At 39.0% G+C, this 25,846-nt stretch overlaps 1 protein-coding gene across 1 annotated transcript; it reads right to left on the reverse strand.

Moving 5' to 3' along the window:
• Positions 1 to 1,114: 1,114 nt before the first annotated feature.
• On the reverse strand, positions 1,115 to 25,581 carry mfsd13a.L (major facilitator superfamily domain containing 13A L homeolog; the record flags this gene model as incomplete). The annotated part of the gene is given in 9 exon segments (NM_001094779.1): positions 1,115 to 1,441; positions 3,444 to 3,637; positions 3,879 to 4,050; positions 5,642 to 5,738; positions 6,131 to 6,248; positions 9,476 to 9,925; positions 11,662 to 11,741; positions 12,961 to 13,210; positions 25,493 to 25,581. Coding segments are annotated over 8 exon segments (1,530 nt in total). The 3' UTR covers positions 1,115 to 1,187.
• Positions 25,582 to 25,846: the final 265 nt, after the last annotated feature.

Raw genomic sequence — 25,846 nt, forward strand, 5'->3', positions numbered from 1 at the left:
TTTGCCCAGCCTAAGAGAGACCCAATATATATAAGTCCTGTATCGATGTATGTGCTGGTACATTATGATGATAAAAAATAAACTATAAAACCACCTATTAGTTTCACGTGATAAGATGAAGAGGGGGTCTCCATAGAGTATTTACTCACCACATTAGAGAAGTGGCACGGGTGCACCACCCTGAGCCCTCAGCATGAGGAGGGACAACCGTAAATGAATCTGGAGCAGGCACTCAAATAAAGGCAATCTTCCATCAAATGGTTGAAATCAAGTAAAAAAGATTTATTGTGTCCTCTGCCTTACACGTTTCGTGTTACAAACACTAAATCATAGGCTCATATACAGTAAATCTTTTTTTACTTGATTTCAAACATTTGATGGAAGATTGCCTTTATTTGAGTGCCTGCTCCAGATTCACCATATTCGTTTCAGTCAACTGATATTTCTGCATAAAACCTGGGTATGGAGAAGTTGTCACATGACTGGAGGAAGGGTTGTCTCACACACCAATCATAATACAGTATACAAAGGGTAGTCAACTGTCCTAAATAAGTTCACAAGATCAGCATACTATTATCCACACCAAACAAGGAGGATCTGCACTCACAGGTCTTAAAGATAATAAAAAAAAACAAAGTCTCCATATTTTGTAATAAAAGTTTGTTTATTATCTTTATAAGACCTGTGAGTGCGGATCTTCCTTGTTAGGTATATATTTAATTTTTAAAAATATAGTTTTAAAACTGTATACTCTTTAGCACCGTCATGAAATGATCATACGAGAGGAATGTACAGTATTATCATTGCTTCTTTAGGTTGTGAGCCAATGCTCCCAGCTTTCATAGCCAGTATCAAAGAATAGTGGGAAATTAGTTCACAAGCTGGAGAACCATTTGCAGACATTTCCACAGGAGGAGGAGGAGGAGGAGGAGGAGGTGATGCGGCAGTGATTGAGTAGCCCAAAACATATGAAGGGATGAGACCAACGTTGAATGGCTGACATATGTCATATGTGTTTTCCACAGGAGAGATACAATGTGGTTTGTTGTATATGAATACTTCCTGGATTTCATCTGTGAGGCAGGAATAGCAATTGTCAGTCATTGTTAAATACTTTCTTTTTTCTTAAGAACCATAAAAATATACAAAAATACATCAAGGTCTGAAGTAAACCAAGTTAATAATGTTCATATAGCTTTGACATATTGGGAAGGTGTATTTAGAGGCAAGGACTGCCTGTAAGACTTCACGGCGAGCAGACGCTTCCCTCGCAGATTAAAATGAGACCAGGCGAAAAGCTGGAGCAGAGCACATGTGATTGGAACAAAGACGAGAAGATAAAAGCATCCCTGACGGAGCGTTGTGGTCAGCACTGTGCTGGATTCCAATTGTGGTTCAGTGCTTATATTATTCATAGCGTCCCTCTGGAAGATGTCGTATCCTAAGAGGGGAAAGAAAGATTGCACTTTTAAAGGGCACATATACTCTCTTCTGAGTAATTATGAAATGTATTTTTTTAAGATGACATATTAGTGGTTTTTATACTCTACTTTGTTCATTCTCTCCTCATTGATTGAAATCTAAAGAAAAGTAATCAATGTAGAACCCCCATTTTATGTTTTTCAGGGGACCAGGAAAAAATTATGTAAAATCAGGGAAAATGTAAAATTAGGGAAATGTGTTAAAGTAACTTGTTCTTCAAGTACTGAAAGGATATAAGCACAGGAGTCCATTTTACTTTGAGATAGAATATTTACTGTGTTAATAACAAGGGTTAAGCATTGCAGTGTTAATGTTACACTATGGGGGGCAAGTGCAAGACTCTCTGTCAGTCACATACACAACCTAAAGCAATAAGTGATACAGGACTGTATAAGGGGCAGACTAATTGGAATTGATCATTTAGAGGTAGAACCATGGCAACATATACATCTGGTTAGTATTTTAATCCTATTTTACAAATAATAAGTCATACAGGAAAAAAAGCATTTTTTGGGAACATCAGGACAAAATTTTGATGTAAAATCCGGAAAAACATTACTTAAAATCATGGAAATGCACCCATTGAAATGCAGTATCGAGTGGGATCACAAAAAAAAATGTAAAGGGGAAAACTTAAAACCAGGGGACTTAAAATCTAGGTTTCACTGTATATGGCAAACCTGCTCAAGACAGCAATTATAGATGAAGTTGTATGCAGGGTATATGGCAACTGAAGGATATGTGCTATTGTTTGGGGAGTTGATGTCATTCGTGGGGTGCAAGTCTGTTGTTTTTTTCTTTTTTTCCCATGTGTATTTTGGATTCGGCCAAACCCCCGAATCCTTCGCGAAAGATTCGGCCGAATACCGAACCGAATCCTAATTTGCATATGCAAAACAATTTTTACTTCCTTGTTTTGTGACACAAATTCAATCAATTTCCCTCCCGCCCCTAATTTGAATATTAGGATTCGTTCATACGGGCAGATGGATTTGGCTGAATCGTGCTGAAAAAGGCCGAATCCTGGATTCGGTGCATGCCTAGTTAAAATCAAGTTTTTATCCAATAAATGGCATAAATCTGAAATGTCTAATTTAAGTTTTGTACAACATCCGCTGAGCCCCCTAACAAAAGCTTCACGGTAATGTTGTAAATAACAATGTTATGCCCAAGTGCACTATTAAAGAGAACAAGTATAGAACATTAATGAATGCATGGTTGTGAGTTATTCTACTACACATGAAGTGATACATGTTTGGCACGGTTATTTACTCTGGCACAGTCTCTGGAGCATTAGACACGCTGCTGACACTTTTTACTATGCTAAGTTTACATGAAGTTAGCTTCCATGGCTTTATAAGAATACTATAAAATAAATCTGTGCTATTTTTATAATACACAAAGCCATGAATTTCTTGTAAATTATACAAGATGACTAGTGATGTCATCAGTTAAAATCAGTGAGTAGTGATGTCATTCTTGTCACATGACTTGTGTATTATAATAAAGTACCCCTTGTTGGAAAATATGAGGATATTAGAGGTAACCTCGGAGTTCCATGACCTGTATAAAAGCACGAGGCCGAATTATATGGTCATGAAACTCCTCGGTAACTATATCAAATCCATAACTATATCCATATATTTTACAATAGGGGGTACTGTATTCACTATATTATGTCATGACTAGTGTTTTTGTATATTTGAGCAATACTGTTGTCATGTTGCGGTATAGGGTAGTGGATAAAATGCAGAGATAACAGAAACTAGAGATTATGGAGATGCTTTGTTATATATGCCAGCACTGTGGGCTGCCAGTTGAGTCTTCTTCTGCAACAAGCAACTTGGGAAATGCCCACTGCAATGAACACAAGTATCTCAGACAACATGTGCAGCTTGAGGGATCCATGCCAAGAATTTCAGTTTGTTACACCGGCTCTAGAACATTTGCAAATGATTTACCTGTGTAAACACAAAGCACCCAGGTGCCAATGAGAGGGGCGAAGGTCTGCCCAGGCTTAGTCACTAAAGCTACCATTCCAAATAAAAGAGCAGAGGCTGCTTGCTTTCTCCGATTCAACACAAAATCCTCATCCACCAAGTCTGTGATAACCAAGTTCAAGAGTTTGCAGGTCCCCTCCGTGAAAACCCGATTGCTGGAATAAAAGAAGGAAGCTCGTTATTTTTAATGAATGACAAGCAGTGGCTATAGCACAGAGGGAGTATTGGTAGCAACAACCAATCATTATGATTTTAAAGTCAAGTTTGTCCCCAATTATCAATCTTATTGCTCAAAAACTTTTCCCCTTGGGTGTTACCTTTGCCATAAGCTGTACCCCTAGGTTGGAACATGAAATTCAGTAGAAAAGAACATTTGTAGCATCAGAGGGAACTGACCTGGCTATAAATATACAAAGCAAATAGATCTGGTCAGGTCCGGCGAGAAGCATCACCACACTGAGGAAGAGCTTCAGTAGAAACAACCATCGCACAACGATGTAAACGCCGTACTTTTGGCACAGGGACAGGAAATACATGTTGTTAAGATGTGGGGCTATATAAGAAATACCTGAGAATTGGGAGGAACACAGCTGTATTAGAAGTTATGGAAAGCTGGAGATTTTCATTGAATATGTCAAAAGCAAAGAAAATGTGAAACATTCAAGTTGTATATTCTTAAAGTGGTGGTTCACCTTTAAAGGAATTGTTCAGTGTAAAAATAAAAACTGGGTAAATAGATAGACTGTGCAAAATAAAACATGTTTCTAATATAGTTAGTTGGCCAAACATGTAATGTATAAAGGCTGGAGTGACCAGATGTTTAACAGAACATTACTTCTTGCTTTGCAGCTCTCTTGGTTTCCCCTGACTGGTTACAAGGCAGTAACCAATCAGAGTCTTGAGGGGGGGGGGCACATGGGTCATAATTGTTGCTTTTGAATCTGATCAGCATGCCGAGGATCAGTTGCAAACTCACTGAATAGTTATGTCCTATGTGGCCCCCCTTCAAGTCGCTGACTTGGGGTGTAGGTGCATCTCAGGTCATTTTGCCTGGTCAGGTGCTTTCAGAAAGAGTCAGCACTTTAGGATGGAACTGCTTTCTGGCAAGCTGTTGTTTCTCCTACTCAATGTAACAATGTGTCACAGTGGGACCTGGACATTACTATAGAGGGTTGTTCTTAGATCTACCAGGCCACTGTTATCTTGTCAGGGAGCTGCTATCTGGTTACCTTCCCATTGTTCTGTTGTTAAGGTGGCCATACACGGGCAGATAAAGCTGCCGATATCGGTTGTTTGGACCGATTTGACAGCTTATCTGCCCGTGTATGGGGGCTTCCGACGGGTCTTCCCGATCGATATCTGGCCACGATATTGATCGGGAAGGTTGGATTTTTACCCGACCGACCCGTTGGAGCCGCTTGGCACATCGTAATTCGATCGTTCGGCCATACGGCCGAACGCTCAAATTACCCCCGATATAGCCACGCAGTTTAGTGGCATATTGGGGAAAGATCCGCTCGTTTGGCGATGTTGCCAAACGAGCGGATCTTTAAGTCTATGGCCACCTTTAGTCTGCTGGGGAGGAAGTGATATTACGCCAATTTGCAGTACAGAAGTAAAGAGTGACTGATGTTTATCAGAGCACAAGTCACATGACTGGGGGCAGCTGGAAAACTGACAATATGTCTAGCCCCATGTCAGATTTCAAAATTAGATATAAAACAATCTTTTTGCTCTTTTGAGAAAAGGACTGCAGTACAGAAGCCTGCTGGAGCAGTGCTATAACCTTATGTATTTTCCCATGACAGTATCCCTTTAACTTTTAGTATGTTTCATAGTGGCTAATTCTAAGCAAATTTTCATTTTAATGTTCATAAAAAATAAAGGTTGAGGCTGGAAATTAGATATTTGACAGGGTGATTAGTCCACCACGTAAAGAAAACCATACAATATCAGTACGTGCGTGGCCAGCATGTAGATACTTACTGTATATTAACAGATACATAATGCTGACAAATCTAATTTGACTATTTTTAGAGAGTTCACTTTCATTGTAGATTTTTTCTTTTCTTTAAGCAGTGATTAAAGTGGTTATTCGGAGTGGCAACAACAGAGAGATTATTCTCAAATGCTCACACACTAAGCTACATTATACTTACCAAGGAGGAATGAACCTGTGGACAGAGAAATACTATCAGAGAGTAAGTGCTCCAAAAAAAGGGGGAAGAAATTACTGTTGAAATGGCAGTGAAAAACCTGCAGGTGAAACAAAGTAAAATAAATAAATAAGAATCATACATTTGCAACCCCACAAAGCCTAATGTGCAAGGAACTATTACTAAGGATATACAACTGTGCTTACAAAAGCCACCTCTATATACAGGAGTCTGCATGTAAAGCTGGCCATGCACATACTGATATCATCTATGATACAGGAGAGTCTACACACATCATTAATGATATAATACGAGGCAACTGCTACAGGTACTGACATGTGGATAACTGTAATATGTTATGGATACCCAAAAGAGGGTTACATGTTACCTGACCACAATGGTTTGAGTAGACGCAGTAAACAAATAAATAACAAATTCATTGCAAGATGTGGGAAATAAATGAGCCCTGAGAGATAACAAAGCACAACATACCTGCACCAAATTCATGCTAACAAACCACAGAAAATTTCGGTGCTTTGACAGTTGTTTAAGATATTCAATGAGAGTGATCCTCTTCTCTGATGAAGCTGATGGTTCATCAACATATAATCTGTGAAAAAAAGCAGCTTTGTTTTAACATATTCAAACTGAAAACAGGCTATAATGTTACTATACCACATTGTACAGCAGCATTGCTCTTAGTACAGGGGCAAACTTATGCTGCCATAGACTTGTGATTTCCCCTGTGGGAATAGTTTAAGATATTAAATAAAAAAAAACACTGCATGTTATGTGTGCCAGAGGAATAAAATAATAAAGAAACTTCTGAATATGTTGTCTAGTAAATAAGGTATTTTGGCATATGGCACTATTTATATAATGACTATAAATCTGCAGATTGTGACTAATTGAGTGGCTGCTATAAGATGTGATAGACAGTCACTATATATTGGGCTTGTGTGGGGATGTTTGGGCCTCTGTGTACTTGAAATTTTCTGTGCAGAATTTGTTCTGATTCTTAGTCCAGATTTGGACTCAAGTTTGTAGAAACCCTTCCCCCTGCATTGTGTACATTGGTACATACACAGTCCATAGGAGGAGTTTCTATTAACTGATTGACCATTGTCCAAAAACAGAACTTCTTAGGGCTCACTTAGAGACAACCCCCACACAACACTTAAAGGGATTCTGTTATGATTTCCATGTGGTCGTTTTTATTTCTAAATTACACTGTTTACACTGCAAATAATTCACTCTACAATATAAAATTGCATTCCTGAACCAGCAAGTGTATTTTTAAGTTGTAATATTGGTGTGTAGGTGCATCTCAGGTCATTTTGCCTGGTCATGTGCTTCCAGAAAGAGCCAGTACTTTAGGATGGAACTGCTTTCTGGCAGGCTGTTTCTCCTACTCAATGTAACTGAATGTGCCGCAGTGGGACCTGGATTTTACTATTGAGTGCTGTTCTTAGATCTACCAGGCAGCTGTTATCTTGTGTTAGGGAGCGGCTATCTGGTTACCTTCCTATTGTTCTGTTGTTGGGCTGCTGGGGGGGGGGGAACGGGAGGGGGTGATATCACTCCAACTTGCAGTACAGCAGTAAAGAGTGACTGAAGTTTATCAGAACACAAGTCACATGACTGGGAAGAGCTGGGAAACTGACAAGATGTCTATAAACCCAAGTCAGATTTGAAAATTAAATATAAAAAAATCTGTTTGTTTGAGAAATGGATTCGAGTGCAGCCGTTTGCTGGAGCAGCACTATTAACTGATTGAGTTTAGAAAAAAAACATGTTTTGCAACGTATCCCTTTAAGGACCCAGAACTACCTAACCAGGTTTTCGTAAAGGTGCAGTCCTGAGACACATATAGATGGATGTATAGATACATAACATTTTACACTGCCTATTGCTTACAATGTACTCCACTTATAGATCTTCCCACAACCTTAACTGTTCTCTAGGGCAGATTCATATATATCTGTGGAGGGCAACAGAAGTAAAGTCTATTTCTATATATGTTATTTTTGCCCTTTATCTCAGGACTACACCTTTTGGAAGACCCGGGTTGGGTAGTTCTGGGTCCTTAAAGGAACAGTAACACCAAATTAGTGTTTTAAAGTAAAATATCATGTACTGTTGCCCTGCACTGGTAAAACTGATGTGTTTGCTTCAGAAACACTACTATAGTTCAAATAAACAAGCTGCTGTGTAGCAATGGCGGAAATTGAAAATAGCTATATGGCACAGGTTAAATATGGCTAACAGATAACACCATTATGTTCTACAGAGCTTATCTGCTGTGTAACCTGAGCCTTTTCTCCTTTGAATGACTGCCCCCATTGCTACACAGCAGCTTATTTCTATAAACAATAATAGAGTTTCTGAAGAAAACACAGCTATTTTACCAGTGCAGGGCAACACTGCATTATATTTTTTTACTTTAAAACACTTTCATTTTTTGCTGTTACTGTTCCTTTAAGTGTTGTGTGGGGTAGTCTCTAAGTGAGCCCTGATACATACAGTAAAGTTCTGCTTCATCTTTTTGTTTTACTCGTTAGTTCTTGAATAGTTTCACATATAATAGAGACGTTTTAAAATCAGCTGGAGTATGGTTTCATACACACATTTATGCTGTATGCTTTAAAAATAAAAATGTAATTATCTCATGTGACACGGTGTTGCATCTTATTTGGCACACATGGGATGAAAAACATGAAACCATCACAACAAAGCTTTGCTTATTTTCGATTTCAACCATCTGGGAAGAGTTGTTATGGAAATGAATGCAAACTCGTGCAGAGTAGGATTAACTTTGCTTTACAAACCTGTTGATACATCTGTGATCTCTTACTGAAATCCACTCTATGGTCCATAGCTGTCTACACAATATTACCCATGCACAGCCTTCTCAAACAAGAAATATCACTGAGCATGAAGAAGCCTTGTCATGTCAAGTGCACTATCTACACCACTGAAAAGAAAGTTCTGCTAGAAATATGATCGCTCCACACCATCGCCTATGTGCTTTTCCACTCAACCATTATTATTTACCACCTATCCCAAACAAAAGAGGTGAGTCTCTGTTTGACACTACAGGTAAGTAACAAAATGTATCCTTTTAGTTTGCACCCAGCGGATTAAGTTTAAAACCTTATATGACCCAAGGGTGTAATGTTAGCAACATAAAAACATACACAACACACTTAGAGGCACATTTATCAAGGGTAGAATTTTTGAATTCATATGAGTTTTTGAAAAACCTAAAAAAAATAGAGCTGGCACATTCCATAGCCTATGATTAAGTGTCCTGTAGGGACACGAAACGCATCAGGCTTTTATTTTTTATACAAGATGTAAATAAAGCTTTTTGTACTACTTTACAACTATTTTGAGACTCCTGGACTTTACTTAATTTAGTTATTTTTTGGGGTGACGGAATGTGCCAGCTCTATTTTTTTCGGTTTTGCATGTATGTATATATATATATATATATATATATATATATTGTAATATATATATGTAATGGTTTTTTTTTTCCTGCAAAAAAAACTTGAATGTCAGGAAGGCTGCAAACAACTCCAAACTGATCCCTGGACGTCTCAGCAATTTGACAGATTTCTGGTAGCGAACAGTCTAATTCGGGCGAGAGTATGGTAAATCTTGAAAATCTAATTTTGAATCGGATACTTGAATCGAATTTGAATAACTCGAATTGGACAGTTTTGACCATAAAAAACTAGAATTTAACATTTTTAAATTCAACCCTTGATACATATGCCCCTTAGAAAGCGATTTTTTTTTTTTAAAGAACTTTAGTATTTTTGGAACACATACTCTCTCAATATGGAATCCTGGTCAGCATTAGCCCTTGTTCCACCCCTGAATCTTTGTCTGAGCAGCCATGTTGACACTGTAAACCCGAGAGCAGAGATGGCTGCCAGGAGCACACAAAATATCCGAAAAGAGAAGAAATCTTCTTTGTTCCAAACGGTGTAGGATGCAAACACTGAGAGAGATCCAATAGCGCTGAACAGTGAACAGTGGAAGTTTAAGCTAGTCCTCTCCTTTGCAGATACAGCCAGGTCTGCTAGCAAGGCATTGTGATTGAGGTCCACCATAGTGAGGAAACTGTCATACAGGCACAGGCAGATAAGGAATTGTAATCCAGGATGAGCCCAGGCAACCCAAAAAGCCAAAAATGAAAGCGCAAACAAGGGCCCATTTTGGCTCAAGGCTTTCAGTCTTTTAAGCACCACTTCTGGTGTGGAGATATCTACACTGGGCCTGTAAAAACAAAAAGCACATGGTTTAAAAGCGCACGAAAATCCTTTTATGCAATAATCTTGCCGAATAGAACTGTCTCTGTAAAGATCATAAAGTCTGAAAACTAGTGACAGAAGTGTGTTCTGCACATACTGCTACTGAATACATTTTCTAATAATTACACTTGGAACTAAACCACAACTCTGTATAATACGCAAGATTAATCTGGATCTGAAGCTTTATGTCAGCACGCATAATTAGACCATTCATTAATAAGAAATGACAATGTTTACATACTTTGCACTTCAAATTTGCCATAATAATACAATAACAGTAATGATAACATGCACATAGCTTGGGCGGTATGTTTGTCACTAGGCAGATGTGCAGATATTACCTTTTAGGCCTTCGCTACTGACAAAGGATTGAATGGAATAAGGGCCTAGGACAGGGTTGTCCAACTGAAACCTACGAGTCAGATGAAGTCTACTAAGTGATTTTATAGCTCTCAGCTTGCCCCTGGGCCGCACCAGCATATCTGTGTGACATCATTTTATTATCCGGACCTAGGATATGTATTATACTGAATCATTTGTAAGGTTGGACATCGCTTGTCTTTGTTACTACTAATCACTAAAACTCATTCAGTTTCTTGTTGTTGTTTTGGTGATCACTTTGCTTATCCAACCTTGATCTACCTGCCTCTGCCCATACACTTCCTACCTGCTGGTGCCAGCAGCCCTCTTGAGATGTCATAAATTGGTACCCTCGCTATATGATAATGCAATCAAAACTGTACGTCACAATCACTTGTATACAGTGGGACTTATTTATAAATACTGGTCAAATTTGCACCTGGGCAGTATCCCATTGCAACCAATCAGTGCTTAGCTTTTCACAGTCAACTGCCAGTAGAACAATGAAAGCATGCATCTGATTGGTTGCCATGGGTTACTGCCCATGTGCAAATCTGCCCAGTGTTCATAGATAACCCCCAGTATCTTCAGCTTGCTGCATGACACTCAACACTGAATACTCGAGTGTTGTTATTAGATGTTCAGCCCTATATTGTTATTGAATAAACTAACTGGCTGAATTTAAAAGAATAAATTACACTTCTGTCAAGTTCCACCCTTCTTTATTACAATTTTATTTTGGTTATTTACAACCTTCAACGCCAAACAAAAAGAGAGCTGCCATGTGTGAATGGGAGATTTCCATTTTAGTTGTGAGTCATTAATTGCTTATTGTTTCAAATATTTTGTGTTGGTTTACAAGCAATTTCTAATTATTAACAGCTAAATACAAATATATATATATATATATATATATATATATATATATATATATATATATATATATATATATATATATATATATATATATATATATATATATATATATATATATATATATATATATATATACACACACACATAGGCAATTTGAAAAAAAAACCCGCACCACCCAGGGCTTTATGAGTGAAAAAAAACAAATTTATTCTCAACGTTTCGGCTCTAGAACTCGAGCCGTCCTCAGGAGAAATGTGCATACAAACAAATAGCTATTAAATACTCTAAGAAACCGCCAAAAGGTCAAAGATAAGTGATAAGGGGGGGGGGGTGGAAAACGTGACACACTCCATGACGTGTTATGTCAAAGTTCATTCTAAAGCGTATGTATCATCTTCAATAAATATATATTGTGCAGAACATATATATATATATATATATTCATTTTAGGGCAAAATAACTCACTGTTTTGTGTTGAGAAAGACACGATCACTAATCCAGCCAAACAAGGGATCATTTAAACTGTTCCAGATTAAAAAGATTGTCTGGAATGTAAAAGGCAATGAAACAGAATTACAACATAACTTAGACATAAATCAGAAAAGGTTAAGGAATTTCATTTATAAAAAAAAAGAAGAGCAAAGTTGTTAGGTGCTAAGCTAAAAATAACATATGACTAATTGGTTACACTATCCCTATAAAAGCGCAGGGTGTGATCACAGCGAAGAAAATGCAAATTCTGGGTCAACATTTCATAAAACAACCAACACATAACTTTTATTCCAAGGTAATACAGGTATAGGATTCGTTTTACGGAAACCTGTTATCCAGAAATTACGAAAAGGCTGGCTCCCCTAGACTCCATTTAATGCAAATAATCCAAATTTTTTAAATGATTTCCTTTTTCTCTGTAATAATAAAACAGTAGCTTGTATTTGATCCCATCTAAGATATAATTAATCCTTATTGGAAGCAAAACCAGCCTATTGGGTTTATTTAATGTTTACACGATTTTCTAGCCTTAGGGGCAGATTTATCAAAGGTCGAAGTTCGACATTAAAAAAACTTCGAACTTTGAATTCAAAAAGACCAACCGAATGGTGGTCGGAGGATTTTGGGGTCGAAGTGGACTGAATTCGGCCTACTTCGAATCGTACGATTCGAAGTAGCACTACTTCGATTCAAAGTTTTTTTTAACTTCGATCTTCCTAACTCCCCCAATTGCCTCCATACAGGTTCTAGGAGGAACCCCATAGGCTAAAACAGCACTTCGGCAGCTTTTAGGTGGCGAATGGTTGAAGTCGAAGTTTTAAAGAGACCGTACTTAAAAAAATTCGATCTTCGAATTTCTACGTTTTTTCAAATTCGAATCGAAGTTGGACTATTCCCTAGTCAAAGTACCCAAAAATTACTTTAAATTCAAAGTTTTTTACTTCGAAAATTCACTTTGACCTTTGTATGAAGTATGAAGATTAAAGTATGAAGATTAAAATTATGGAAAGATCCCTTCTCCGGAAAACCTCAGGTCCCGAGCATTCTGGAAAACAGGTCCCATACCTGTATGACAGATCAACCCTTTTCTTCCTAAACATGAAGTCCAGGGAGTTCCTTAAGCAATGTTTATGGACCCTTATATTTAAAAAATTGAATTACAATATCCAAAGTGGCTGTAACTAATTGGCTAATGCTGCGGTGTTTACCTACAGGCTGGAACAGCACAACATAATACAAATTTTCCTAGATCTACATCTACATTTTACCTACCTCTCCAATCCAGAAGGACAGTTTGTCGATTTTGTAAACTGACACAAAAGTGTCCACATAGTAAAGAAGAAAAACATTGTGCAGGACAGAAATAAAAAATGACAGCGAGCCGTATAGAACAGCCGTGGGGATGTGCAAAGCACCACAATTTGGTCTTAAGCCCATGGTTCAGTTCTTGAGTGACACACAGGGGTCATCTACGCTTTTCCATGTTGCTTGTGTATATACAGAGATCCCATCCTCCATCGGCCTGCAATACAAAATTCATGTAATAAAATACAACCGAAAAGACAGATTCTTCCATCTCACTTAAACGATATTAAAGGGGAACTCCGGTTTCCCAACTAAACTTTGATAAAGAGGCCCACATAACACAGAAACCCCTTATATATCCATCACAGTTACCTGTTTCTTCAAAAAGTATGAATAAATGCCATTTTCTATGCTGAAATCCAGCTGTTTCACAGTTTTTCCCTTTCTGCATCATTTGAAATCCTGGCAGGGAAGGAGGGACTAAACACTGATGTTACAAATTGTAACAACTTCTCCACAGCTTACAGACAGCATGCAGGAACTACATAACCCACAATGCATTGCACTGTGATGTCCTGTTCCTTATTGAAATCCCGTGTGCAGGGAATTGTGGGGTTTGGAGGATGCAGGCTAAGGAAAGATGGTTGTTGATACAAAGTAACAGTAGTCAGACAGCTCAGCAAAGTAGTCAGACAGATCAGCAGGAGAGCAGGGGGCTAGGCTTAGGGAACTGTTCCAAACCATTAAAAATCTTGAAAAGTCTGCACATTTTTTAATTGATGTATATAGCAAAGTTGCTTGAAATTATGTTTACTTTTCAAAAAGCTTAAGTTATGTTTGTGTGGAGTTCCCATTTAAAGTAAAAAAGAGAATAGTAAGCATTATGGGAATTTAAGCAGAAGGCATAATTTCCTTATTTTGGATTTCTTCATATGGTGGGTTTTCTCATACTGGTCACTTTGCAAAAGTTCACAATGCCAATCAGTTCCAAAACTCAATATGGCCAACCACTAAAGTCATGCATAATGTCAAAATGGGGGAGGTCATATTTAAGAGTTTGACATACAGTAGGTGTTAAATACGCATTGAACCTGGTAAATACTCCCTAAAACCACATTTTGCTGGATTATAACAGATAAAGTCCACCCTACTGTAATTTATAAAGGCATTAGATGTTGTGTAGAAATTCCATGACCATGTAAAAGCAGGAGCTTCTTGGTGATTTCTAATATCTCAAAGTTCTTTGCCTTTAAATGGTCTTGGGACATCTCTGTGACTTGATATCTTATACGTTACAAAAGGGGGGTTAGATATTCCCTATATAACGGTCTCTTGGTATGTTTTAGTTGAATGTGCTATGCTCACAAATAGGTGCAGAAAGTACAAAATGTAACAGGCGTCATATAGACCTAAGGTGGAAACTGTCCTAAGCCGTGTCCCACTGGGAGAGTCTCTGGTTATCTTATACTACAGTCTGGCCCTGCCTCTATATCTGAAAATTCTGGAGACTCCTTTAAGATCCTTATTTCGATGGCACGGTCATGCCCCGTCCCAGATTGGGGTTCCTGATTTTTCAGGTGAAAATTGACATTTGCATTAGACAGATAGTTTGCAAGTCATCACCTTTTTCTATTTTCTTCAAAATGTGTATAAGCACAACCTGAGAAGCCATTGTAGTGCAAAAGAAAAACGTATTTCCCAGTCTCATGCACAAGGTTTCTGGCAAACTTTTACACGGAGTTAATTACACAACATACCATTATTCATGAAAAGCCATTATGGTACAAGAAAGATGGCCACCAGTAACAATAGGGCACCACCAGGGCCGCTCCGGCCATGAGGCAAGGTGAGAATCTTGCCTCAGGCAGCACAGAGCGGCCAGTTACCAGGGGCGGCAAAAAGCCGCCTCTGGTAACTTTAAGAGCCGAATTTCCATTTTTTAAAACGGAAATTCGGCTCTTCTAGCGCAGCGAGCGCAATAGCGCTCACTGCACTAGCGATGCGGCATTGGGGCTGCTGCCTCAGGCGGCAGCAGCCCCTGAAACGTGCCTGGGCACCACTTCTACCTGCCTCTGTCCCTTAGGGCAGAGACACACGTGGAGATTCGGGGAGATTAGTGTCCTGGCGACAAATCGCCTCTTCTTCGGGCGACCAATCTCCCTGAACTGTCTCCTCGCCGGCTAGAATCTAAATCACCGACGGGATGCCAGTCAGAGCACTTCGTTTTCCGAAGTCGCCCAAGTTTCCTTGTGAGGCAACTTCGGGCCACTTCAGAAAACTAATCGCTTAGAGTGCCATCCCGCGGGCTAGAATGTAAATCGCAGGCAGTTCAGTGAGATTAGTTGCCCGAACAAGAGGCAATTTGTTGCAGGGTGACTAAATTTCCCCGAATCTCCACGTGTGTCTCTGCCCTTAGGGAATGACAATAATTAGCTTACAAACAAGAACACTCCAAATCAGTTAGCAGCAAAGCCCCTCTGGTATGTTAGTAGTTTGTATACATTCGTTTTTGTTTTGTTCTCTGCATAACAGAACGTGACACAAGACTAATAACTATCATCTGGGCCAATCAACTGGCAGCCCCTGAACCATGCAAGAAAGGTGAAGTTAACCAAATACGGAATCCTTGTGCAGTAATAGTTGACTGCTAGTGTGATAGTTGTGTAGAAAGAAGAGTTGAGTTACACATGGACACAGACAGAGGCTTGCCTAGCAATACTACAAAACCTCTGCAGGTAAATAAGCCTTTTATTAAAGGGGTTGTTCACCTTCCAAACACTTTTTTCAGTTCAATTGTTTTCAGACCGTTTTTTCAAAATCTAAGTTGAAAGTTGAATGTTCGTGTCTCTGGTGTTTGAGTCTGGCAGCTCAGTAATTCAGGTGCAGACTCTGAACTGTTACAATTTGCTACTACATTTAGTTGATCCATTTCTCAGCAGCATCTCTGGAGTATTAGCAACTATTGTAGTAATTCTAACAGCTGCCTTTAATTAAACTCTGAGGAATTCTGCTCAGTAGGGACGAAGATAAGAAATGTATCAATTTAAAACAGTTTACAGGGTCGGCGACCCCCCTCCCAGAGCTGCTTTAGAAGGTGAAACATGACACCTTACCTTTCAATATTAGAAAAACAGTCACACATATAAAATAGAAAGTAATTGGAAAAAGTCGTTATTTCTGGTGATCTATCTGAAAACAACTAGGTGTTTGAAGGTGAACAACCCCTTTAAAGGAAAACTATACCCCCAAAATGAACACTTAAGCAACAGATAGTTCATATCATATTAAGTGACATATTAAAGAATCTTACCAAACTGGAATATATATTTAAGTTAATATTGCCCTTTTACATCTCTTGCCTTGAGCCACCATTCCGTGATGGTCTGTGTGCTGCCTCAGAGATCACCTGACCAGAAATACTACAACTCTAACTGTAACAGGAAGAAGTGTGGAAGCAAAAGACACAACTCTGTCTGTTAATTGGCTCATGTGACCTAACATGTATGGTTTGTTGGTATGTTTGTGAGTGAATCCTACGATCCCAGGGGGCGGCCCTTATTTTCTAAAATGGCAATTTTCTATTTATGATTACCCAATGGCACATACTACTAGAAAAGTATATTATTATGAAAATGGTTTATTTACATGAAGCAGGGATTTACATATGAGCTGTTTTATGCAATATCTTTTTATAGAGACCTACATTGTTTGGGAGGTATAGTTTTCCTTTAACAAAGCCAGCATAATCTCACAGTTGTTATTTAGGCTAATGGCACATGGGGCCGATTCTCAGACTATGGATAATCGCAGGCCAAGAATAAGCCCCAACTGGAGCCATGATGTCCAGTCCAGGTGCAGGCACACGGATTTTGTCCGAAATATGCTGAGGCCAGTGATGGGGCTGATTCTAAGCTTGCGTTTATCCGCAGGCCAAAAATCAGACCTGTGTGGCTGTAGCCTAAAGCTTTGATTTTTATCTAATCCTAAGGGGGTTATTTATCAAAGGTTGAGTTGTGTTTTCCCGAAATATTCAAGTTTTTTGAGGTCCAAAACTCCAATTTTCGGGTTAAAAAACCCCTCAAATAATTCAAGCTTTTTCCTGCAGGAAAACTTGATCAACTAGAGTTTTCGGGTCTTCAACCCGAATACACTGAATTAAGCTTTCTCCATTCTAGTACTTTCTTACATTTTTCTTTGAGTTTGTAGGTTCATTCGAGGTTTAAAAACCTCACAAACTTCTAAAATTCAACCTTTGATAAATGACCCCCTAAATCTTGCAAAAGTTCCAGAAAACATCATTACAATGGTTTATGTACCCACAGCAGGGTGAACTTCCAGCACCTCGAGGATAACAATACCAACAGAGAAACGGAGCACAAGGCAAAGTTGTCTTGGAATTACACAACCACAAATTTACCACACCTGCTGATATAAACCATCACAACAGTCTCACCAGTTACATCAGCTTGTTTATGATGTTTGAATGCTCCAGGCTAGTGTCAATATCTGACATGCATTTACTTCTGCCGTGTATTCGAGATAAAATGTTACATTTTAACTTTGTGGGAAACATGCGCTCTGGACAAGCGCGCATTTTCACTCGCAGAAATGGTCGCCACTTTAAAAACTGTAAATAACCGCCATCCACGTGGCCACGCTGTCAATTTTTTTTTTTTGTAAAAAAAATGATTTTTGAAAATTATAATGAAATAAAAAGAGATAACTTAAAGAGTCAGTAGCACAACTCAATTTAATATATATATATATATATATATATATATATATATATATATATATATATATATATATATATATATATATATATATATATATATATATATACATATACATATACATATATATAGGCAGCTGGATGCCGGGCACAACTCGTGTAAGGGTAAATAGTGCCTGGGTGCATATAGCCCAAAGAAATAAATGCAGGAACGAAAAAGGCTCACACTCACAGGACTTATGAAGAAAATGAAGGTGTTTATTAAGCAAAAAACAACTCAAGTCGCGTATGCTTGGGACTTGGGGTTTTTCCAGATAACAGATTTTTCCGTAAGTTGAATCTTCATGCCTTACGTCTACTAGAAAATCATGTAAACATTAAATACACCCAACAGGCTGGTTTTGCTTCCAATAAGGATTAATTATATCTTAGTTCAGATCAAGTACAAGGTAATGTTTTATTATTAACCAGCCTATTGGGATTTCTAGTAGACTATGGGGCAGATTTATCAAGGGTCAAATTTCGAAGTTGAAAATACTTTGAACTTCGACCATCGAATTTAAATACTTCGAATTCAACGTTTTTTCAACAAATTTGGCAATCGATCGATCAAATTAAAATCCTTCGATCGAAAGATTAAATCCTTCGAATCGAGAGAGAGAGAGAGTGATTTAGAATCATTATGACTATGACTAATTTCACTATAATTATTATTAACATGCATTTTTAAAGTGGCAACATATTCTGCAGGGCAGCTATCATGGCGCTGAAAGAAAGGAGCCTGCTGAATACCCCTCTCTTTCACTAAACTATGCACATTCTTCTAAAAAAATAAAAGCAGTATTTGCCTGGAAACTGTATCCTTTCAATGGCTGCCAAATATTCACAAAGCCCCCAGACAAAATGGTAAGGAGGCAACCGCAGGCGAATTCTTTTTTCACATTCCATACGCACATGTTGTATCAGGCATGGCGTGCAGCTGGGCCTCAATAGAAAGAACTAACAGGGAAATTCCAACATTTGTTGGATAACGAAAATACAAATGGTTTCAGCTGCACCTACAGTTCCACATAACTTTAAAACCATTGAACATTTACACTTATTGTATTGGAAAGTTGCTTAAAATTACACATGATTTCATAGTTAGTGCAGTAAAGGTAAAGGCCTGTTATCCAGAATGCACGGGACCTGGGGTTTTCCATACCAGGGGTCTTTCCATCATTTAGATCTCCATGCCTTAAGTCTTCTAAGCACTACATAAACCCAATAGGATTGTCTAGTCTCCAATAATGATTAATTATATCTTAGACAAAATCGAGTACAGGTATGGTAGGGACCTGGGGTTTTCTGGATAATGGATCTTTCTGTAATTTGGATCTTCCTACCATAAGCCAACTAGAAAATCATGTAAACATTAAATAAATAGGCTGGTTTTGCTTCCAATAAGGATCAATTATATCTTAGTTTGGATCAAGTACAAGGTACTGTTTTATTATTACAGAGGAAAAGGAAATCATTTTTAAAGGTCCAGTAACATCAAATTTTTTTTAAAAAAACAATGAGTTATATATCACGGAAAAAAAACACCAAGACACATTTAACTTTAAAATCACAGTCTTAATTAAGAAATAACTTACTGAAACTCCGCTTGTGCTCCTCTTCAGAAAAGGCAACAATTCATTGTGCAGCGCTCGATTTCTCCTCCCTATCTCCGATAGAAGACAGGGAGAAGAAATTGAGTGCCGCATAATAGATCGTTGCCCCGCTGCCTTTTCTGAAGAGGAGCGTGAAGCGGAGTATCGGTAAGTTATTCTTAATAAAAATTTCGCAATTTTAAAGTTAAATATGTTTTGGTTGGTTTTTTTTAGTTATATACACACACATTTTTTACAAAAATTTTTTTTTGATGTTACTGGTCCTTTAAATATTTGTATTATTTGATTAAAATGGAGTCTATGGGAGACGGCCTTTCTGTAATTCAGAGCTTTCTGGATAACAGGTTTCCAGATAACTGATCTCATACCTGTAAATGGTATTGTTATATATTGTATAATATAGAGCAGGGATCCCCAACCTTTTGAACCTATGAGCAACATTCAGAAGTAAAAGGAGTTGAGGAGCAACACTAGCATGAAAAATGTTCTTTGGGTGCCAAATAAGTACTGTGATTGGACATTTGGTAGCCCCTATGTTGATTTTCAAACTACAATGAGACTCTGTTGGGCAGTGTACCTGGTTTTTATACAACCAAAACTTGCCTCCAAGCCTGGAATTCAAAAATAAGCACCTGCTTTGAGGACACAGAGCAACATCCAATGGGTTGGAGAGCAACATGTTGCTCACGAGCTACTGGTTGGGGATTGCTGTTATAGAGGAAAAAGGATATAATGTTTAAAAATTTGAATTATTTGATTAAAATGAAGTCTGTTGGAGATGGTCTTCCCGTAATACAGAGCTTTCTGGATAACAGATCCCATACCTGAATTAAAGAAGAACAAACCCTGCTTTATAGCTTTGGCCTGTCCAGAACCAGACCACTGGGGACCCCTTCAAACCAATCAGTTTTCCATACCTGGTTGTAGGGATGCACCGAATCCAGGATTCGGTTCGGGATTCGGACAGGATTTGGCCTTTTTCAGCAGGATTCGGATTTGGCCGAATCCTTCTGCCCGGCCGAACCGAATCCTAATTTGCATATGTAAATTAGGGGCGGGGAGGGAAATCACGTGACTTTTTGTCACAAAACAAGGAAGTAAAAAATGTTTTCCCCTTCCCATCCCTAATTTGCATATGCAAATTATGGTTCGGTTCGGTATTCGGCCGAATCTTTTGCAAAGGATTCGGGGGTTCGGCCGAATCCAAAAAAGTGGATTCGGTGCATCCCTACCTGGTTGTCAAAATATTGCATAAAAGGGCACCTGTCACCCCAACTGTTTCCCCCACCAAAGGTGTGGGCTAATAGAGCCTGCACTCCAGTTAGGCGAAAAATAGCCTCTTAGAGCACTAGGCCACCCGCACAGGGAGGGAGCCCCTTGTATGGACAGCCCATTGCTTGTGGGGCCATTTAAAAAAATATTTACAGGTATGGGATCTGTTATCTGAAAACCTGTTATCCAGAAAGCTTTCTCTGTAATAATAAAACATTAGCTTGTACTTGATCAAAAACTAAGATATAATTAATCTTTATTGGAAGCAAAACGAGCCTATTGGGTTTATATAATGTTTACATGATTTTCTATTTTCTATTTAAATTCGATGGTCGAAGTTCAAAGTATTTTCAACTTCGAAATTTGACCCTTGATAAATCTGCCCCATAGTCTACTAGAAATCCCAATAGGCTGGTTAATAATAAAACATTACCTTGTACTTGATCCAAACTAAGATATAATTAATCTTTATTGAAGCAAAACCAGCCTATTGGGTTTATATAATGTTTACATGATTTTCTAGGGGTGGTTCACCATTAAATTAACTTTTAGTATGTTACAAAATGGCCAGTTCTAAGAAACTTTTCAATTGGTCTTCATTATTTATTATTCCAAAGTTTTTGAATTATTCGTCTTCTTCTTCTGACTTTCCAGCTTTCAAATGGGGGTCACTGACCCCATCTAAAAAACAAATGCTGCGCAAGGCTAGAAATGTATTGTTATTGCTACTTTTTTTTTTATTACTCATCTTTCTATTCAGGCCTCTCCTATTCATATTCCAGTCTCATTCACATCAGGGCATGGTTACTAGGGTAATTCGGACCCTAGCAACCAGATTCCTGTAAAAGAAATCTGTAGAGCTGCTAAATAACTCAAAAAACACAAATAATAAAAAAATGAAAAGCAATTGCAAATTGTCTCAGAATACAGGTCCCATAACTGTGCATATATCTCCATATAATAAAAATTGGAGCACTGATGGGACAATGTTTCGATCCAAACAAAAGGTCTTCTTGCTGTGGCCGAAATGTTTTTAACCACTAATAAATAATTTCACTTATTCCCATGAGTGCTCCAATTTTTATTATATGGATACACGTTTCACTGGATGCACCTGGGCTATTGATTGTTGTTTGTTTGGGAGTGTTACTGCTACACCGGCTATATAGTTTCCCCCAAATATAAAGTTATATAAAGTGGCCACTAGGTATGCCACACCACACCTAAATAAGTGGAGTGGTGCCCATTCTCTGAAATGCTCATGCCTTTCATGGATTTTAGATGACAGCAAAAATAATTATCCCGAAATATGGCAAAAATTCAGTGAAAGATCAAACAGCTCCAAGCAGTATCTAAAAACTGGGCCAAAAAACACCGCTAAATACAGTAAATACTTTGCAGTTCAGAAATACTGTTTGGAGCTGTTTGATTTTTTTTTTTACCATTATGTATTCTAAAAGCCAGGGAAAAAATATCAGGATCTCTAAGACTATACAAGGGCATGTTCACACTGCAATATTATATATATATATATATATATTTTTTTTTTTTTTTTTTTCACCACAGATGAAAGTCTCTGTATGAGACCGAAACTTTGAGTAATAAACCTACCTTTTTGTACATTTATATATTTTGCATGTCAATTCTTTAAATCCTAGGAGTGCTGTCCTTGGTCCAGTGTATTTTTTTTGTACTAGCACCCAGGTTTTGTTGCTACACATGGTGTGCACCCTTTGGACTAGTTTATAAATATAGGATATGAGACCTCTGATCAGTACAAAGAGATTGGAATCTACTAAATAGCAGATCAAGTTGGATCACACACACAAGTACAGTAGTGATCTAGGAACTTTCATCTGACCTTAATGCACCTGAATGAAAAAAGTTATTGGTTAGGGATGCACCAAATCCAGGATTCGGTTTGGGATTCGGCCGAATCCTTCTGCCTGGCCAAACGGAATCGTAATTTGCATATGTAAATTAGGGGCAGGGAGGCAAATCTCAAGACTTTTTGTCACAAAACAAGGAAGTAAAACAATGTTTTCCCCTTCCCATCCCTAATTTGCATATGCAAATTAGGATTCAGATTTGGTTCGGTATTTGGCCAAATCTTTCGTGAAGGATTCGGGGGTTTAGCCGAATCCAAAATAGTGGATTCGGTGCATCCCTATTATTTGTAGACTTTCACAACAACAGCTGCAACTTTGGAGGAAGCAGGAGAGCTGTAGTCAACTAAACTGTCTGGGCACATGAATAGTAGGGTTTCTATAGTTGTTCCTTATTTCCATCGCACTGACATAACCGAATTTTTAACGAAACCAAAACACAAAGCTCATTACTTCCTATTTTATGTTGCCTTAGTCTCTAGACAATATCATCCATGTGACAGAGAAGTGAGGCAGAAAAAAAAGCCATGTACAGTGTGATCCAAGGTTTGGTTCTCCTCTGGGACATCCAGCAATCTGTATTAGACACTTTGTGCTTACTGATTTAAAGGAAAAGTAACACTAACAATGAAAGTGTTTTAAAGTAATGAGAATATTATGTACCGTTGCCCTGCACTGGTAAAACTGATGTGTTTGCTTCAGAAACACTACTATAGTTCATATAAACAAACTGCTGTGTAGCAATGGCCGGAATTGAAAAGAGGCTATATGGCACAGGTTAAATAGTGGATAACAGATAACACCATTATGTTCTACAGAGTTTATCTGCTGTGTAACTTGAGCTTTTTCACCTTTGAATGGCTGCCCCCATTGCTACACAGCAGCTTATTTATATAAACAATAGTAGTGTTTATGATGCAAACACAGCAGTTTTTCCAGTGCAGGGCAACACTGCATTATGTTTGTATCACTTTAAAACTATTTCATATTTTTGGTAGCACATTCGATTGCTTCTAAGGAGCTTTCCACGCACTGAAACTTTGCTTGCTATGCTGTACGGCAGTGATCCCCAACCAGTAGCTCGTGAGCAACATGTTGCTCTCCAACCCATTGGATGTTGCTCCCAGTGTCCTCAAAGCAGGTGCTTATTTTTAAATTCCAGGATTGGAAGCAAGTTTTAATTGCATAAAAACGAAGTAAAGTGCCAAATAGAGTCTCCTGTAGGCTGCCAGTTCACATAAAGGCTACCAAATAGTCAATTGTAGCCCTCATTTAGCACCCAAAGGACTTGTGTTGCTTCCCAACTCTTTTTACATTTGAATGTGGCTCATGGGTAAAAAAGGTTGGGGACCCCTGCTGTACGGTTTTATGCTTTTCACCTCACAGTAAAGCAAGACTGCTTCTACCACATCAACTCAAGGCATCAGTAAGTACAGAGATCATCTCCAGGTAAAACTGACTTTTATATAATGAAATCCAGGGCTGCCATCTGTGATCATGTTCCCAATACTATTAGCAGGGCCCTCCCCCAGGGAGCCCCAATTATTAGTGTACTGGTCACATGAGCTCCCTGGATGGTGGGCCCTGCCAACAAGTAAAATGGGAATCCAATAAAAAATGCCCCTTGTGTGTATAGTCACAACCAGGGTTGGACTGGGTCGACGGGACACCAGGAAAAAAACAGCCCCCCCCCACAGCCACTTGAGACGTTACTCCCTGACCTCCCCCAACCCAATCGTAAGAGATAAGCAGGTAAGCCTGGGGAGGAGGGAGTGTGGGCCCCTAATCCGGCAGCCCGGTGGGTCTGGACCAGGGTTGGCAGGTCTAATTTTCAAAACCAGCCAAAGTCAGCACAATATGTTTAGTGAAAAAAAGCCTTAAAATAAACGAATAGATGTGAAAATACGCCTTCTTCAATTTTCACTTTTTTCCATGAAGCAAAATCATAAAGATTCGCCCCCTTCATCAGGGACATAACTAAAGAGGGGGGGGGGCTCAGGAGGTACAGGGGCCCCACGAGGCCCTAATACACATACAATTTCAATAAGTATTGGTGAAGCAGCTCAACGTCCAACAGATTTTTGCCACCAAATTTTCTGAAATTGAGGAAAGTCACCTGGAAAATGGGAGAATGCTTAAGAGGGAAGGGAGACGGATACAAAGCCCAAAATCTGGTAACTGCAGATTTCTACACAAGTCAGTCCCATTGCATGCTGGGGATTGTAGTCTTACATTAAAAACTTCGCAAATTGTTAAACAAAAACAACATTACCCAACATACACTGGGAGACACTGGGCACATTAGGGCAAGAAAAAAACTTAAGTAAAACCAGACAAAAGGCCCAAAAAAGTAGCCCGAATTCGTACCTTGGCAAGTTTGTAGTTTCAAAAGATGTCTGGGCATTAAATTAGTAGCCCAATTTGGCTGGAAACTGCCAACCTGGTCCAAACATTGGTCACGACCCTTAACTGCACCAACCACAAGCCAATTATGCCAAAACTCCACCCATGGACCCCAACAACTCCACCCACTCTGCCACGTCCTGCCCTTCCAGGACTCACACATTTTGGGGTCCCCCTCTGCCAGAGGCCATCGACCCCAGTCCCTACACTGTTCCACATGATATCAGACTGATGCAGGCAGAGCAGTATTTATCATGAATACACACAGTCACACACATCCTCTATATTGTACATCTGGTACAGGGAGGATGCCATATGGAAACGGGCGAAACCATTCCAAAAACGGGGCAGACCAAACATCTCAATAACTCAACATGCTTAAGTGCAGGATCCAACAACTCCCGGGCAGAGCCCAAAAACTGTCTGAGGGTGTCCAGCTGTTGCAATAACTAACAGCCTTCCCTTCTACAGAAAAGCTCTCCGTAATTGCTGTAAGTTGTATTTCTCCCGCTACCCCAGAACTTCATTTCCCAGTGTCCAAACACACTCACCCCCATGTTTAGGTCCGGAACCCTGAAATCTCCTCAGGCCGTGGGACCGTCGCTCCCCCGCTACCTCCTGTGATACTTCACACTTCCTCTTCCCCTCAGCCGCGGTACTAAGAGCCGATGGATAAGAACCCGGATGTGAGAGTGTGTGCGTCAGTGCTGCTCTAGCTCTGCACGTAGTGGGGCCGCCCTGGAGCAGTTTCTCAGCCTCCTCCATGTGAATCCCCCATGTGAATCCCACGACGACCCTGTGGCTTCTACTACTGCTGTAGTTGCTCCACCATGATAGAATACTGTATTCTCTGATGGCTAAAGGCAAGTGCTGTAACTACGCCTCTGCATGGGGTTTGGTGGAAT

The sequence above is a fragment of the Xenopus laevis genome, chromosome 7L, assembly GCF_017654675.1.
Source record: "Xenopus laevis strain J_2021 chromosome 7L, Xenopus_laevis_v10.1, whole genome shotgun sequence".
NCBI lineage: Eukaryota > Metazoa > Chordata > Amphibia > Anura > Pipidae > Xenopus > Xenopus laevis.